The sequence below is a fragment of the Peromyscus californicus genome, unplaced genomic scaffold, assembly GCF_007827085.1.
Source record: "Peromyscus californicus insignis strain IS unplaced genomic scaffold, ASM782708v3 Scaffold_1__1_contigs__length_55948999, whole genome shotgun sequence".
NCBI lineage: Eukaryota > Metazoa > Chordata > Mammalia > Rodentia > Cricetidae > Peromyscus > Peromyscus californicus.
The window spans coordinates 30,383,655-30,397,869 of record NW_026294492.1 but is presented as its reverse complement, the minus strand read 5'-3'; the positions used below and the strand labels follow the sequence as shown (position 1 = coordinate 30,397,869).

The window sequence follows — 14,215 nt, the reverse complement described above, 5'->3', positions numbered from 1 at the left end:
TGTAACAGAGCGGTGTACACGGAGTAGGTGAATGCTGAGAGTCTGGGGGAGACAAGTGCTAGCAACCTGATGAAATACAGTGGCCCCAAAGAAACAAAGACAAAGTAGGAGGGGAGGTGTTGGGAAGAAGAGGGAGGGAAGTGAGGGTGGTCGGGGACCGGCTATCTAAGTGATTGTGTGTGTGTGTGTGTGTGTGTGTGTGTGTGTGTGTGTGTGTGTGAAATCGTGTAAGAAAAATAAATTATTTTAAAAAAGGAGGAGAAGGAAGAAGGAGGAGGAAAGAGGAGGAAGAGGAAGAAGAAGAAGAAGAAGAAGAAGAAGAAGAAGAAGAAGAAGAAGAAGAAGAAGAAGAAGAAGAAGACAAAGAAGACAGACCGACCAATCCAAACAGGATAAAGGATAGATGAGATGGTGGGGCTGGGGAAATGGCTCAGCAGCTAAGCACTTGAAACACAAGCCTGTGGACCAGTTTAGACCCCTAGAAACCGGTGGAAATACCGCAACCTCCCTGTAATTCCAGCATCAGAAGGCACAGATGGGATCCCCAGAGCAAGCTGGCTCAGGGAACTCTTGGTTTGATTGAGACTGCCTGCCTCAAGGTAACTCAAAGATGATTCCTGGCATCAGCCTCGGGCGCCATGTGCATGTACACACTGTACACACACACACACCCATGCACATGCAAAAATACGATGCACACTCCACAAATGAATAAAGAAAAGAAGAACACAAAGACACGAAATGGAAATACACGAAGCGTAGCGCCCAGTAATCACGTGAATGAACATATGTTTATTTAATTGAAGCAGCCTCATGCAGCCAGGCTAACCTCCATCTTGCTACGTAACTAAGAATGACTTTGAACTCTGATCCTCCCGCCTCTACCTTCCAAGTGCTGTGATTGCAGGTGTGCCCCTCCATGCCCGATTTTATGGGGTTCTTGGGCTCAAAGCCGGGACTTCAGGCATACTAGACAGACCACATTCCCAGTGCCACCATGTGAAATTACTAATCACTAAAAAATAAGGAACGACCAAATATCAAAATGAGATATCATTTTATCCACCCATAGGCAAGCATCACGTTGGCAAAAACCAAGTGTTGGCACAATGATGAGGACACGGAGACGTATCTGCACAGATGTTCAGTGGGAGTGTGATGGGTACAGCCTTCCTTGGAGAGGGTAGCTTGGCAGGATGTAAATGTGAAGGTGCCATAGGGCAGTGACGTAAGTAATGCAGAGGCACCAAGAATGGAATGTGGTTGCTGTGGCTCACAGAGATGGTGGCATGAAGTCGAATGTCCCCAGACAAAAGCTGCCCGGCCCCTCAGTTCCCCAGGGACAGCGATAGCCAGCCAAGGACACTTGCCAATGCTCCCCCGCAAAAGGCTAATTCCTCCAGAGACAGGGAGCTCACAGTCTCCTGTTCTTAGATGACCTTTATTCTCTCTGGACTCCTCATGGGGTGTGGACCCCTCCCTCGTACAGGCTGTGCACCCGTTCCATGGCAACCCAGTGCCTGCTTTTAAAGGTTTAGAGGGACTCCTCTGAGCTTACCAATTTCCCCGAAAAAATGTGCCGCACCCCCCACCCACCCACCCAGGACAGGATCAAGATGTAACACTGACCCCAGACACCCAACTTCCAGGATGGATCTTAAAGAGAAAGTTGTGGGGCTGGCAAGATGGCCCAGGAAGAGGAATCACTTGGCCCCAAGCCTGACAATGGGACTGGGACCCACAGGATGGGAGAACTGACTCCAGCATGCTATGTTCTGACCTCCACACGAGCACCCTGGCCCATGTTCCCTCTCCCTCATTTAATAATTAAAAAAAAAAGAAAACCCAGCTTGGGTAGGTGTGGTGCACTTGGGAGGCAGAGGCTGGTGGATCCTTGTGAGTTTGAGGCCAGCCTGGTCTACAGAGTGAGTTCCAGGTCAGCCAAGGCTACACAGTAAGACCCTGTCTTGAAAAGTAAATAAATAAATAGACATTTAAAAAAAAAGAACAAGCAAGATAACAAGAAGGTAGTGTTTATGTGTCATCCGATGGAGAGTTGTAAAAACTCCTGGGAGCGTTTCTCGATAGAACGGTTGGTTCAACTGTTGTTAGTGGACGTCGAGCATCATCACCCAGATGAGCTCCACCCGCAGCTACTGGAACACATGTGTCCATGTTGGCATTGAAACCTCTGCACATCAAATGTTCCTGGAAGAGGCAGGGGTGGAGTGGGAAGAATAGATGGGTGGCCAGGCAGGTGTCAGGGATAAGACATCATGTACACCTTTTAAAATTTGAAAGCGATGAGCATATTTATTCAAACTAAAGGTCAGAAAGTAAATGAAGAGAGAGAGAAAGAGACAGAGACAGAAAATCAAGAGGTGCCTGAATGTACAGCCATCCTAAAATATAGCAATTATTCTGACGTTGGAAAGTTAGTTAATTTTTCATGCAGTACACATCATTTCATGGATATTTTCAAACTATAAAATTACATACCTATCATTAAAAAGGCTTTTCTCAGCCGGGTGGTGGTGGCGCACACCTTTACTCCTAGGACTTGGGAGGCAGAGGCAGGTGGATCTCAGTGAGTTCGAGGTCAGCCTGGTCTACATTGCAAGTTTCAGGACAGCCAGGACTGTTACACAGAGAAAAACCCTGTCTAAAAAGAAAAAAAAGTTCATTTTTTTGTTGTTTTCTTTTTGAGACAGAATTAGTCCATTATGTAACTCTGGCTGTCCTCAAGACATGGTTTCATTTTTTTTTTTCAGAATCTCATTCTGCAGTCCAGGCTAGCCTTGAACTTGTGGTGAGCCTCCAGCCTCAGCTTCCTGAGTGGTGGGATTACACTACCATACCTAGCTTTTTGCTTGGTTTTTATGTAGCCCAGGCTGGCTTCAAACTAGCCCTCCTCCTGCCTATGCCTCTTGGGTGCTGAGATGAAAGGGTTGTGCCATGAGAACAGGCCTGTAAACATGCTTGTTTGTTTGTTTGTCTGTTTTTAATGGGGAGTTGAACTAGGGAAATGGCTCTATGGGTCAAGCATTTGCTACACATCTGTGAGGACTGGAATTCTCAGAACCCACATGAAACAAGACCCAGTAGCGTGTATCCATAATCCCAATGTTTCCAAGGCAAAATGAGAGGTAGAGACAAGAGACTTTCTGGAAGCTCCAGAGCCAGCTAGCCAGGCATATGCAGTGACTAGCAATGAACAGACCCTGTCCCAAACCAAGCAGAAGGTGAAGACTGTCCCTTTAACCTCTACATGTTCACCATGGCACGTGTGTCCACTCTCATATACATGGACATAGACAAACACATAATTTATATATATACACAAAGACTTTATAAAAAGCATGGTTGGAGAGATGCCTCTGTGGTTAAGAGCACAGGCTGCTCTTCCAGAGGACCCGGGCTTGATTCCCAGCATTCACATGACTGCATATAACCATCTGTAGCTCCAGTTCCAGGAGATCCGATACCCTCTTCGGGCCTCCAAGGGCACCAGGCACGTTTGTGGTGCACAAACATACAAGTAGGCAGAAGAACCATGTAGATAATTTTTAAAGCAATTCTAGCCCCCCACCCCCACCCCGTGCGCTGTGCTCTTTGACTATGTTTAGCCCATCTGCCCCTCCCCCCTGGTTCCCAGCCCGGGACCCCACCCCAGGACCCCATCCCAGGAGTTTTCATGTCTACTTTTGTTCTTTCCCTCCAGCGTTCCTGATGGAGTCATCAAAAGCGTGCTGTGGCAAACCCTTGAAGCCCTTAACTTCTGCCACAAACATAACGTAAGTAGCACCTTCCAATGCTAGGGAGTTCTCTGTAACAGCTCTTCAGATAGAGAGAAAAGAGCGAGCCAGAGGACTAAGATCACAGCGAGCTACACAAAGAAGGAAAAACAGTTCACCACTCACGGCCCTGCTCGCATTTCCGTGAGAACCAAGCTACAGAGAGCTTGTGAATTCAAAGTTTGTGAGGGCTTAATGTTTCCTTCCACTCCAGAGTTAATGATTCCGAGAACTGTCTAAATTGGGTTAGAATAATTTTCCATCTTTTCTATAGCCTGACCCATCACGGCACTTGGTTGGGCTTTGTTCGTACTGTAGGGTTTGGGGTGTGTGTGTGTGTGTGTGTGTGTGTGTGTGTGTGTGTGTGTGTACACATACAGGAGTTCAAGCCAAAGCAAGACATTGTCTTTCCCTGTTGTGTTTTGCCTTATTGCCTTGAGATCAAAAGGTTGCAGGTTTCATTAGGCTAGCCCATCAGCAACCTCTCGGGATCTGCCTCTCTCCACCCCCGGTGCTGGTATTACAGGTGCAGACAGCCTTGCCCTGCTTTTTGTTGGGAATCCAGACCCAAGTAGGTCCCGATGCTTGCAGAGCAAGCCCTCTAACCCACTGAGATATCTCCCCAGCTCCAGGTTAGTTTCATAGTTGTTGTTTTTAGATAACAATGTTTGATGTTGTAGCGTCACATGCTTCTTACTGTATCAACATCACGAGATGTCGAATGTCGGGTGATCCTGACCATGGTGATGGTCATCCTGGTTGGTAGGCTCAGGAGTTACTAGTTTGACTGCCCCTCAACCGCACCCCCACAACCCCCATTTTCAGTTTGCCTGTGGATCTTTCCACCTGATGGTTTCCACATTTTTGTCTGGATCCAGAATTCCTGAAGATGAAGAAATAGTCGTTTTCCAAGGGTATTATTATCGCTTCTGCATTGTCCTTGGGATTGCGGCCAGGTATGGTGGTACACACCTGTGATGGCAGTTCTGGGAACGCCAAGGCAGGAGGGTCGTGAATCGGAGGAGGACAGCCTGGGTCGTAGCATGAGATCCTGCCTCAAAAATAACCTGGTACTAATAGTAGTTGGAACTGCATAGAAAGTAGATTACCCTCGTGGACTCTGGCTACTGTAAAATATAGGAAGACAAGTATGGGCTGGGGTAGAGCTCCTTGGTAGAGCACTTGACTAGCATGCCCGAGGCTCTGTGTTCAATCACCATGCTGCAAATAAATAGTCTTTTAAGCCTGGGGATATAGCCCACTGGTAGGATGTATGGTTGTATGTGCAAAGTATCGGCTAATTGCAATCCCCTGAACTGCAAAAAAAAAATAAGCAAATGAAAATAAGGCAAATGCATGATGATTTCCTTCACGTGTCACTGTTCAGAGTGATGAAGACGTACATGTCTCAGCATCCTCCCTCAGTGAGCAATGTGGTCTCGGGTTATCCGTGGCTCTTATCGATTGGGTGTTTGTGATGCCTACCGTCATTTTTGCGCCCATTTTGGGCCAGCGGGAGCTCACTCCAATTGGCTCCTGGTGCTTTTGCTAGAATGAGAGATTTTATAAAATATCTCTAGACCTTCTGAGTGGGTACTCAGAGTGCCAAGACACTGATTCGGTGTACCATATGGGCAGCTTTGATGCCAGCAAGACGTCAACCACGGTAGTCTAGGATCGCTGGAAAAGAAAATTCAAGATCAGGGAACTGAATGTTGTTGGTACTTAGGGAGGCTCTCTTTAGTTTTACAAAAGCCACTGAAGTTTCCATTAGAACAAAGCAAATACCTTCATTTCCTATGACCGGAAAGGGAGGCTGTTCACAAGCTACATAATCCTAGTCTTCATGCTGCAATTTGTGCCTTCCGATTTTTAGAAAAGACAGTGTTGGATGGAATCAATCTGTTCTTTCCACCGTACTCCAGGAAACGGAACATTCACCTAAAGCTCATATAGAAATAGGCAGTTTTTAATTTTCTTTATGGGTATTTTTGCCTGTGTGTGTCTGTGCACCACGGGCATGCCTAGTGCCTGGAAAGGCCAGAAAAAGGCCTCGGATCCCCTAGAACTGGAGTTACTGTGGTGGTAGGCCACCACGTGAGTGCTGGGAATTGACCTTGGGTCTTCTGGAAGAGCAACCAGTATTCCTAACCACTGAGCCATCTCTCTGGCCCTGTTATAGTTTTTGAAGATACAGTTTACCTCGAGTGTTTGTGCCTTTGACCTGAACATCAAGCCCCTCTCTTGAGTACAGATTACTAATGAAGTGTCTGAGGCTGACCCATCTTTTTGCCTCTTCCAGGCTTAGCATGGACCTTTCATATAAAAGGTGCTCAACAAGTATCTATTTAATAACCAGATAGCTAGGTGGATGGATTATCCAGTCAGCCTTTTTACCTGAGTGTAACCAAACAATGATTAGAGCTTAACATAATTGACTTTGCATCTCCATTTGGAAGAACATATCCTCTACCCCGAGCTTTAAATACCGCAGACTTCTCGTGAATAATCTATAGCCGCTATTAAAAACTGGATAGTTTCCGAGTATGATAATCATTGTGGATATGTTCACGATGGGGGTGGTGCATGCCACAGTGTGCGTGTGGAGGCCAGAGAAGAAGAGTTCTGTGATGCAGAGTCTCCCCCTCCACCGTCACACGAGTTCCAAGGATGGAACTCAGGTTGCCAGGCATGCCGAGCAAGTTCCTTTACCTGCTGAGCGTTCTCACTGGGAGGGTGGATATAGTTTCTAGACAAATTTAACTCCCCCAAGATGACACTCTCTTCCAAATGTGCTCATTTTCTCATGCTCCTATGTTAGCATCTCAGTGTTGTTGAGTTGTTGGTGGTTATTTTTTTTTTTTTTCAGCCTCTCGGATCGGCGTTATTCACCCTGAGCTGTGGTTCATGAACAGCAGTGATTCTTGTTAAAGGCACCTGGAGTCTCCCATTCTTTACCCTTCTCCATCTCCTATTACGGTTCAGACAGGCACAGTAGAAAGTGAACAAACTCACTGTATTATGTGTGTTCCTTTCCTCCAAAGATCCAGACAGACGCAGTTTCCATGTGTAACAATTATGGTTTTCATATCTTTGATAATATTTATACTGACATTTAGATAAAGTTTTTCTTTCACTTGACAAGATTCATACATGAAAATTGACAACTTAAATTTTTCCAGGGAAATGAAGGCCATCTTTTTGTTTTTCAATTGTAAGCAATGAGGCTTTGGTAAGCTACCCATCGTCTAAATTAATAGGCGCTGTAGACTCATTGTCGTTTTGACGGCTCGGATAATTAAGCAAATATCATCTTTCAGTGTATTCATCGGGACGTAAAACCCGAAAACATCCTAATAACCAAGCAAGGAATGATCAAGATTTGTGACTTTGGATTCGCACGAATTCTGAGTGAGTACATTTTGCCACCTGCTTCATCTAGTCCAGATGACTAGACATCGATGTCATTTGTGTTCTTACTTAAGCTAATGGGTAGATGCTAAATGTCTTGTTATTCAAAGAGGGGGAAAAAAGTCTCGTGTTAGCCTTTCAGTCAGTTGATAATTTGGCTTTTTTCCATTCAGCTGGAATTTACTGGATGGATGGCATCTTTGCGTGCTTGGCCCCACAGGAGTGGAAAGGGAGCATCGTAAGATGCATTTCTGCTCTGCGGGCACTTATAACCCAAAGAAAATGAGATGAAAGAAAGAGACAAGATAGTTGGCCATAAAGTGCTAGTGAAGGAGCAGATGGTCCCCTGGGGAGAGATAGCAGCATGGGCTTGAGTGATTGGAAAAGCTCCACAGAACTAGGGAGCCTGTAAGAGTCAGCTGGAAATTAAAGAGCCCCCAGGATTCAGAGAGAGTGCTAAGAGGAAGTACACCATCCCAAGGCAGTGAGGGGCCAGAGTATAGGACGTGGAAGCAGCAGGGACCTGTGTTAGCAACATGCACTTTACTGGGTTGGGGGGGGGGGGGTGAGGGGTACGAGCATCCTCTCCATCCCAACGGTACCCAGAGGTGACAGAAGAAGGTTGAAGAAGTTGAAACAAATCTGGCCAAGTGTCCCTGAGGCTACTGTGCTTGGTGGTACAAAACAAAAGGGCCCGGATGACAACGTGTCCCTGCCACGGCCGAAAAGAGAAACTGGCAAACGGACACGCTCCTAAGCTGAGAACTCGATAATAAGTGCGTTCATCTCCCGGGATGGAAGATTCCGGTTAGACGTGACGGTCACAGAACTGTCAGTGACACTGGGACATGCTCAAAGACTGGAGACGTGGCTCCGTGTGACGTCCCCGCAAGTCTGGGGACTAGAATGCGAACGCCCAGAAGCCACGTAAAAGCTGGACGCGCGGCACGCATTTCTCACCCCACTCTTCTGGGGATGAGATGAGAGGCTAAGATAGGAAAAGCCCCAGAGACTCCCAGGCACGTAGCCTCGAGGAAAACCAGAGGCTGCCTCAGACAAGGAAGGTGAGGGCCAGTCCCTGAGGTTGACCTTTGACCTGCACACTTGTGCATGCACGCACGCACGCACGCAGTACTCAAACACTCATACACACATACTAAATTCAAAAAGAAAGTAAATGGCGCACGCCTTTAATCCCAGCACTCAGGCAGCAGAGCCAGGTGGATCTCTGTGAGTTTGAGGCCAGACTGGTCTACAGAGTGAGATCCAGGGCTACACAGAGAAACCCTGTCTTGAAAAACCAAAAAAAAAAAGAAAGAAAAAGAAAATGTTCAAGACACTAAGCAAAAAAGCTAAACTTGCCGGGCGGTGGTGGCACACGCCTTTAATCCCAGCACTTGGGAGGCAGAGGCTGATGGATCTTTGTGAGTTCGAGGCCAGCCTGGTCTACAGAGCGAGAACCAGGACAGGCGCAAAGCTACACAGAGAAACCCTGTCTCGAAAAATAAAAAAAAATAATAAAAAAATTAAAAAAAGCTAAACTTATACAGACAATGTGAATACAATTACACAGGAAATGAATGTGTAGGACCTGGGCTCAAATGGTAGAGGACTGGCTTAGCATTCCGGAAGCCCTGCATACACTGGGCATGGAGGAACATAGTTGTGATCCCAGCACTTTCGAAGGTAGAGATGGAACCTTTAGAAGGTAGAGATGACCTTGAAGGTCATCCTTGACTACATCGGGAGTTTGAGCCAGCCTGGGCTACACAGGACCTTGTCTCAAAAAAAAAAAAGTTCATATAATTTCCTGAAAGAGCCGTGGATAGTCGAGGTTGTTTTCTGTTCTTGCTCCAGGGACTATTGAGTGATGAGCGGCAGCCTCTGGATTGTGAGCTGTCTTTCGTGGTGGTCACACTGCTGTTAGTCACTGACTAAGGAGAGTCGCCCCTCCAGTGTAATAACACATGTCTGTAAGTCGTCCAGGGCTTGGCAAATGAAGGAGGATGATCCAGACTTCAAGGCCAGCATTAGCTACATAATTAATTCCTGTCTCAAGCCGAGAAACGGCGCATGCCTTCAATCCTGAGTTTAGGAGGTTGAGTGAGGCAGACAGATCTCTCTATGAGTTTGAGGCCAGCCAGGGCTACATAATAAGACCCTGTCTCAAACAAACAAAGCACACAACTGCCTGGCGTGGTGGCTCACCCCTTTAATCCCAGCAATCAGGAGACAGAGACAGGGGGATCGCTATGAGTTCGAGGCCACCCTGGTCTACTTCAAGAGTTCTGGGACAGATGGGACTACAAGAAGAGGCCCTTTCTCAAAATAAAAACAAAACAAACAAAAACATTTATTTGCCAGGCGGTGGTGGCACACACCTTTAATCCCAGCACTCGGGAGGCAGAGCCAGGCGGATCTCTGTGAGTTTGAGGCCAGCCTGGTCTACAGAGCGAGATCCAGGAAAGGCGCAAAGCTGCACAGAGAAACCTTGTCTCGAAAAACAAAAACAAAACAACAACAACAACAAAAAAAAAACATTTGATGTGTGTGTACCCCACAGAGCATGTGTGGAGGTCAGAGAACAACTTGCCAGAGTGGGTTCTCTCCCACTACCGTGTAATTCCCAAGTTTCAAATTCAGGTGGTCGAGGTTGATGGCAAACACCTCTACCCATCCCGCCATCTCATCGGCCCCAGACCTGTTTTTTAAAGGCAGAGAAGCACCCATCCCCCCATCTCTGCAAGTCACTATGTTACCAGCTCTTCTTGGTCTGTGGCACATTTGTGGACTTGGTTCAAGAACTCACACGTGACTCTTGTCACCAAAAGGCCCATGGGAATTGTTTCATCAGCTCCCCTCCAACCTCAGAGGGAGAAGAATTAAGATTCCCAGGACCTTCCGGCTCACATAGCATCATGGGATGGATTGGATTCCCCTCACCTGACTTAGGCAGTGCAAGCTCCAGGGTAGACGGACATGTCTGACGGGATCGGTTTCACCCAGATCTCCATCATCTGTCAGTCATACAGGAATGACTCACGGGGCAAGGAGTCAAACCAGGTTGTCACAATAGTCCTGAAAAACAGTCATGGGCGGGGAAAGTCAGTGCAAGCAGCCATCCAGGACTTCAGTGGTCCCTGTGGCTGCCACAGTGAACAGCCACAACCCACAGGGCTTCAAGCCATAGAATGTGGTCTCTCCTGGTCCGGGAGGCTCCTTCCCACACCCCAGGCTGTTCTGCTCCTCACCTGGAAGCCACTTCCTTCAGCATCTGCTCTACCTCACATGTCTGTCTGTCTGTCTGTCTCTGTGTCCCTGCAGGGCCACCTTGCAATAATGCCAGTCGTTGGACTGGAGTTATGGCTCAGATGGTTAAATGTTTGCTGGACAATCCTGAGGACCTGAGTTCAGTCCCCAGAATCCACGTTGTGTGTGTGTGTGTGTGTGTGTGTGTGTGTGTGTGTGTGTGTGTGTGTGTGTGTTATATTGTGTGCTTGTTTATAATCTTGGTGCCGGGGAGGCAAAGGCAAGCAGATCCCCGAGGCTCTGCGGGCCAGCCAGCCTACACACAGATTAGGAAATTCCAGGTAAAAGTGAGCGTCTGTCTCAAATCAAGGTAAGGGTTAGGGACGTGGCTGGGATGCTCATGTGCCCTACCTAGCACACATAAACAGGTATGTGGCTCACCTCTCTGTAACTTGAAGGTAGAGGAGGGGCATTAGGAGTTCAAAGACAACATGGGATACATGAGACACTGTCTTTAAAAAAAGGGGTCTCCCATCCAAGTACTAACCAGGCCCGACCCTGCTTAGCTTACGAGATCAGATGAGATCGGGCGCGTTCAGGGTGTGAGTTCAAGGCCAGCCTGGGCTACAGAGTGAGTTCCAGGAAAGGCGCAAAGCTTCACAGAGAAACCCTGTCTCGAAAAACCAAAAAAAAAAAAAAAAAAAGGGGTGGGTGGGTGGGTGGGTGGGTGGGTGAGTGGGTGGGTGGGTGTGGGGAACAAAGACCTAAGGGGAATCTTTGTCTACATACATGCACGTATACATATTCTGTCTCTCTCTCTCTCTCTCTCTCTCTCTCTCTCTCTCTCTCTCTCTCTCTTCCTACACATACACACACATACAAACCAGCCCCTGAATTCAGGGCCTGCCTCACCGTAACTCAGCAATGTCTGAAAAGACCCTATTTCCACACAAGGTCAAATTCACAGGTATCAAAAACTGGGACTTCAAACCTATGTTTTTGTGGAGGACACCATTTAGTGAAAACCAAGCACCGTGCTGATGAGAAATAGAAACAAGTGAGATCTGGCTTAGATTCAGGTGACAGGACAGGAATTCTCACACCTGTCCGGGACGATTCTCCCATGTTCTCCAGCTAGGGAGCACTCAGTGTTCACTGGGGCCCTGGCTCAGTGAGTGTCTTCTCCCGGCTGAGAGCCACAGAAGCCCTCAGAATGAGCTGCCGTACCAGCCGCTCCAGGGAGTGTGGGTCAGAGGCATTCAGGCCAGGATAGACGACATCATCTGATCTGCCTGATGCTCTCCCTCGCAGTTCCAGGAGACGCCTACACGGACTATGTTGCCACCAGGTGGTACCGAGCCCCTGAACTTCTCGTGGGAGACACGAAGTACGGTTCCTCCGTGGACATGTGGGCCGTCGGCTGTGTTTTTGCGGAGCTCCTGACGGGTCAGCCGCTCTGGCCAGGAAAATCAGACGTGGACCAACTTTATTTGATCATCAGGACACTGGGTATGAACTGCATTCTGTGGTCCACGTGTGCCTTCTAGCACCCGTGCGATAGATAATGTCATGAGAGCAGGAAGCACATTGCTTCTCAGAGGCTCTGCGGGGAAGGTCTCTGGTCTCTCGGCTGTAGCCGAAGCCCAGTCCTGTCTGAACACATAGTGCCAGCCGTGAGTCTGCAGAGGGCTTGCCAAGGAAATCCAGTAAGTCTCATATGATTTCCTGATCAGGGCAGCCAACATTTAAAGTGATATTAACGTAATTCATCTGTGCAGTACCTTACAAGTTAGGAATTCTCAGTTTTAAGAAAAAAACTTGTGGTCTGGACAGAGGCTCCGGGGTTAAAAGCCCATACTGCTCTTGCAGAGGACCCAAGTTTGGTTCCCAGAACCTCTATAAGGTGGCTCAAAACTGCCTGTAACTCCAGCTCCAGGGGATTCAACACCTCTGGCCCTGCATTCATGTGTGTAACCCCTACCCCCACCCCTACTCCCCAGACATACCTATAAGTAAAATAAAGAAACTCCTTTTTTTCCAAATTAATCTTTTATTATTTTCTTAATATGTTTTTAATTGAAATAGAATTATGTCACATTTCCCCCTCCCTTTTCTCCCTCCAACCCTTCCCATGCTCCCCCACGCCCAAGGTGACAGCCTCTTTTTCTTTGATTATTATTGTTATATACATACATCTATATGCATGTCAATATATGTATATTTATATATGTGTACATATATATAAAACCTACTGAGTCCATTTTTATTATTTGTGTGTATATGGCTTTGTGGCTGACCAGTTTGCCACCAGTAAGGGAGCTCATCCCTGGAAGAGGCTAATTTCCCTTCTCTCAGGAGTTGTTAGCTGCCCACAGTTCTTCGTTCGGAGTGGGACCCCGTGAAAATCCCCCCTTCCACATTGGTGTGTCTGTGGATATTGCTATTGTTTGTTCCAGTCTTGCCATTTCTAGGAAGGACTCTTTCTCTGCAGACTTCCTGGTGCTCTGGCTCTTACAGTCTTTCCACCCCTTCTCCTTGATGTTGCCTGAACCATAGATGGAGGAGCTGCAATGTAGATGTTTCCATGGTAGCGGGCTCCCCATGGCCTGTGGGTCTCTGTGTTGTGGTTTTCTGTGATGGTCTCTATTTGCTATAAAGAGAGGCCTTTCGGGTGAGGGCTTGTGGCTGCACTTACCTGTGGGTGTAAGTATAAGATTTAGAATGCAGTAAGGACTTATTGCTGGTCTAGACAAGTGGCTGTAGTGTATTCTTTTCCAAAGCCCATGACCTCACTAGGCCAGGGAAGCTGGTTAGGTTTCCAGTGCCGGACATGACTTCCCTCCCTCTGAATGGGCCTTACGTCCAGTTAGACAGCTGTTGGTTGCCACTGGCATGTGGGTACCACTATTGCACATTTATGCATATCTTGCATGCTGGTAATTGTCCTGGTTAGAGGTGTTGTGGCTGGTCAGGACTGTTTAATTGCTTCTCTCCCTTGGCTGCTTATATAGTACTTGACATGAGTGAAGTATAAATAATAAAATAAAATAAAAAACCTATTAAGGAATTTATATCTGGGTAGGGTGTTTTAGATTTTTAGTTTTGTTTTATTTAGTTTTATTGGATGTTTTTTTCTGAGACAGGGTTTCTCTGTGTAGCCCTGGTTGTCCTGGAACTCACACTATAGACCAGACTGGCCTCAAACTCACGGAGATCCACCTATCTCTGCCACCTAAGTGCTGGGTTAAGATTTGTTTTATTTTGGCCAGGTGTGGTGACACATGCCTTTAATCCCAGCACTCAGGAGGCAGAGGCAGGCAGATCTCTGTGAGTTCGAGGCCAGCCTTGTGAGTGACAGGACAGCCAGGGCTATGTAGAGAGACCCTATCTTAAAAAAAACAAAAATCAACAACAAAAGGGTTGTTCTATTTGTGTGTGTGTGTGTGTGTGTGTGTGTGTGTGTGTGTGTGTGTGTGTGTGATGCTGGAGATGGAACCCAGGGCCTCTCAGGTATGCTAAGCACGCCCTCTCCCACTGAGCCCACCAGCCCACTTGAAAGCTTGTCTCATGAGCTTTGTGTTATTCTCGACAGTCAGAAGTTGCAGTCTCCCGTGGTTGGAAGCGGATCTGACCCAGTGTAGACTACAGAGCCATTCCAGGAGCCTGGATGCAAAGCCATTAATCCCTCATTCCACAGGATGAATACACCGATTCTTTCCCAGAAAAATGCTCTGGCTTTTGCTGGGCAACTCTTTGCTTCT

At 47.3% G+C, this 14,215-nt stretch overlaps 1 protein-coding gene across 3 annotated transcripts in view; it reads left to right on the top strand.

Moving 5' to 3' along the window:
- Positions 1–14,215, top strand: part of Cdkl4 (cyclin dependent kinase like 4) — a 46,561-nt gene that overhangs the window by 19,437 nt on the left and 12,909 nt on the right. For all 3 annotated transcript variants that reach the window (XM_052746380.1, XM_052746379.1, XM_052746378.1), the window contains exons 4-6: positions 3,722–3,794; positions 7,115–7,205; positions 11,766–11,963. In XM_052746380.1, the coding sequence (XP_052602340.1) occupies positions 3,722–3,794; positions 7,115–7,205; positions 11,766–11,963 (362 nt within the window). The remainder of the gene's footprint in view (positions 1–3,721; positions 3,795–7,114; positions 7,206–11,765; positions 11,964–14,215) is intronic.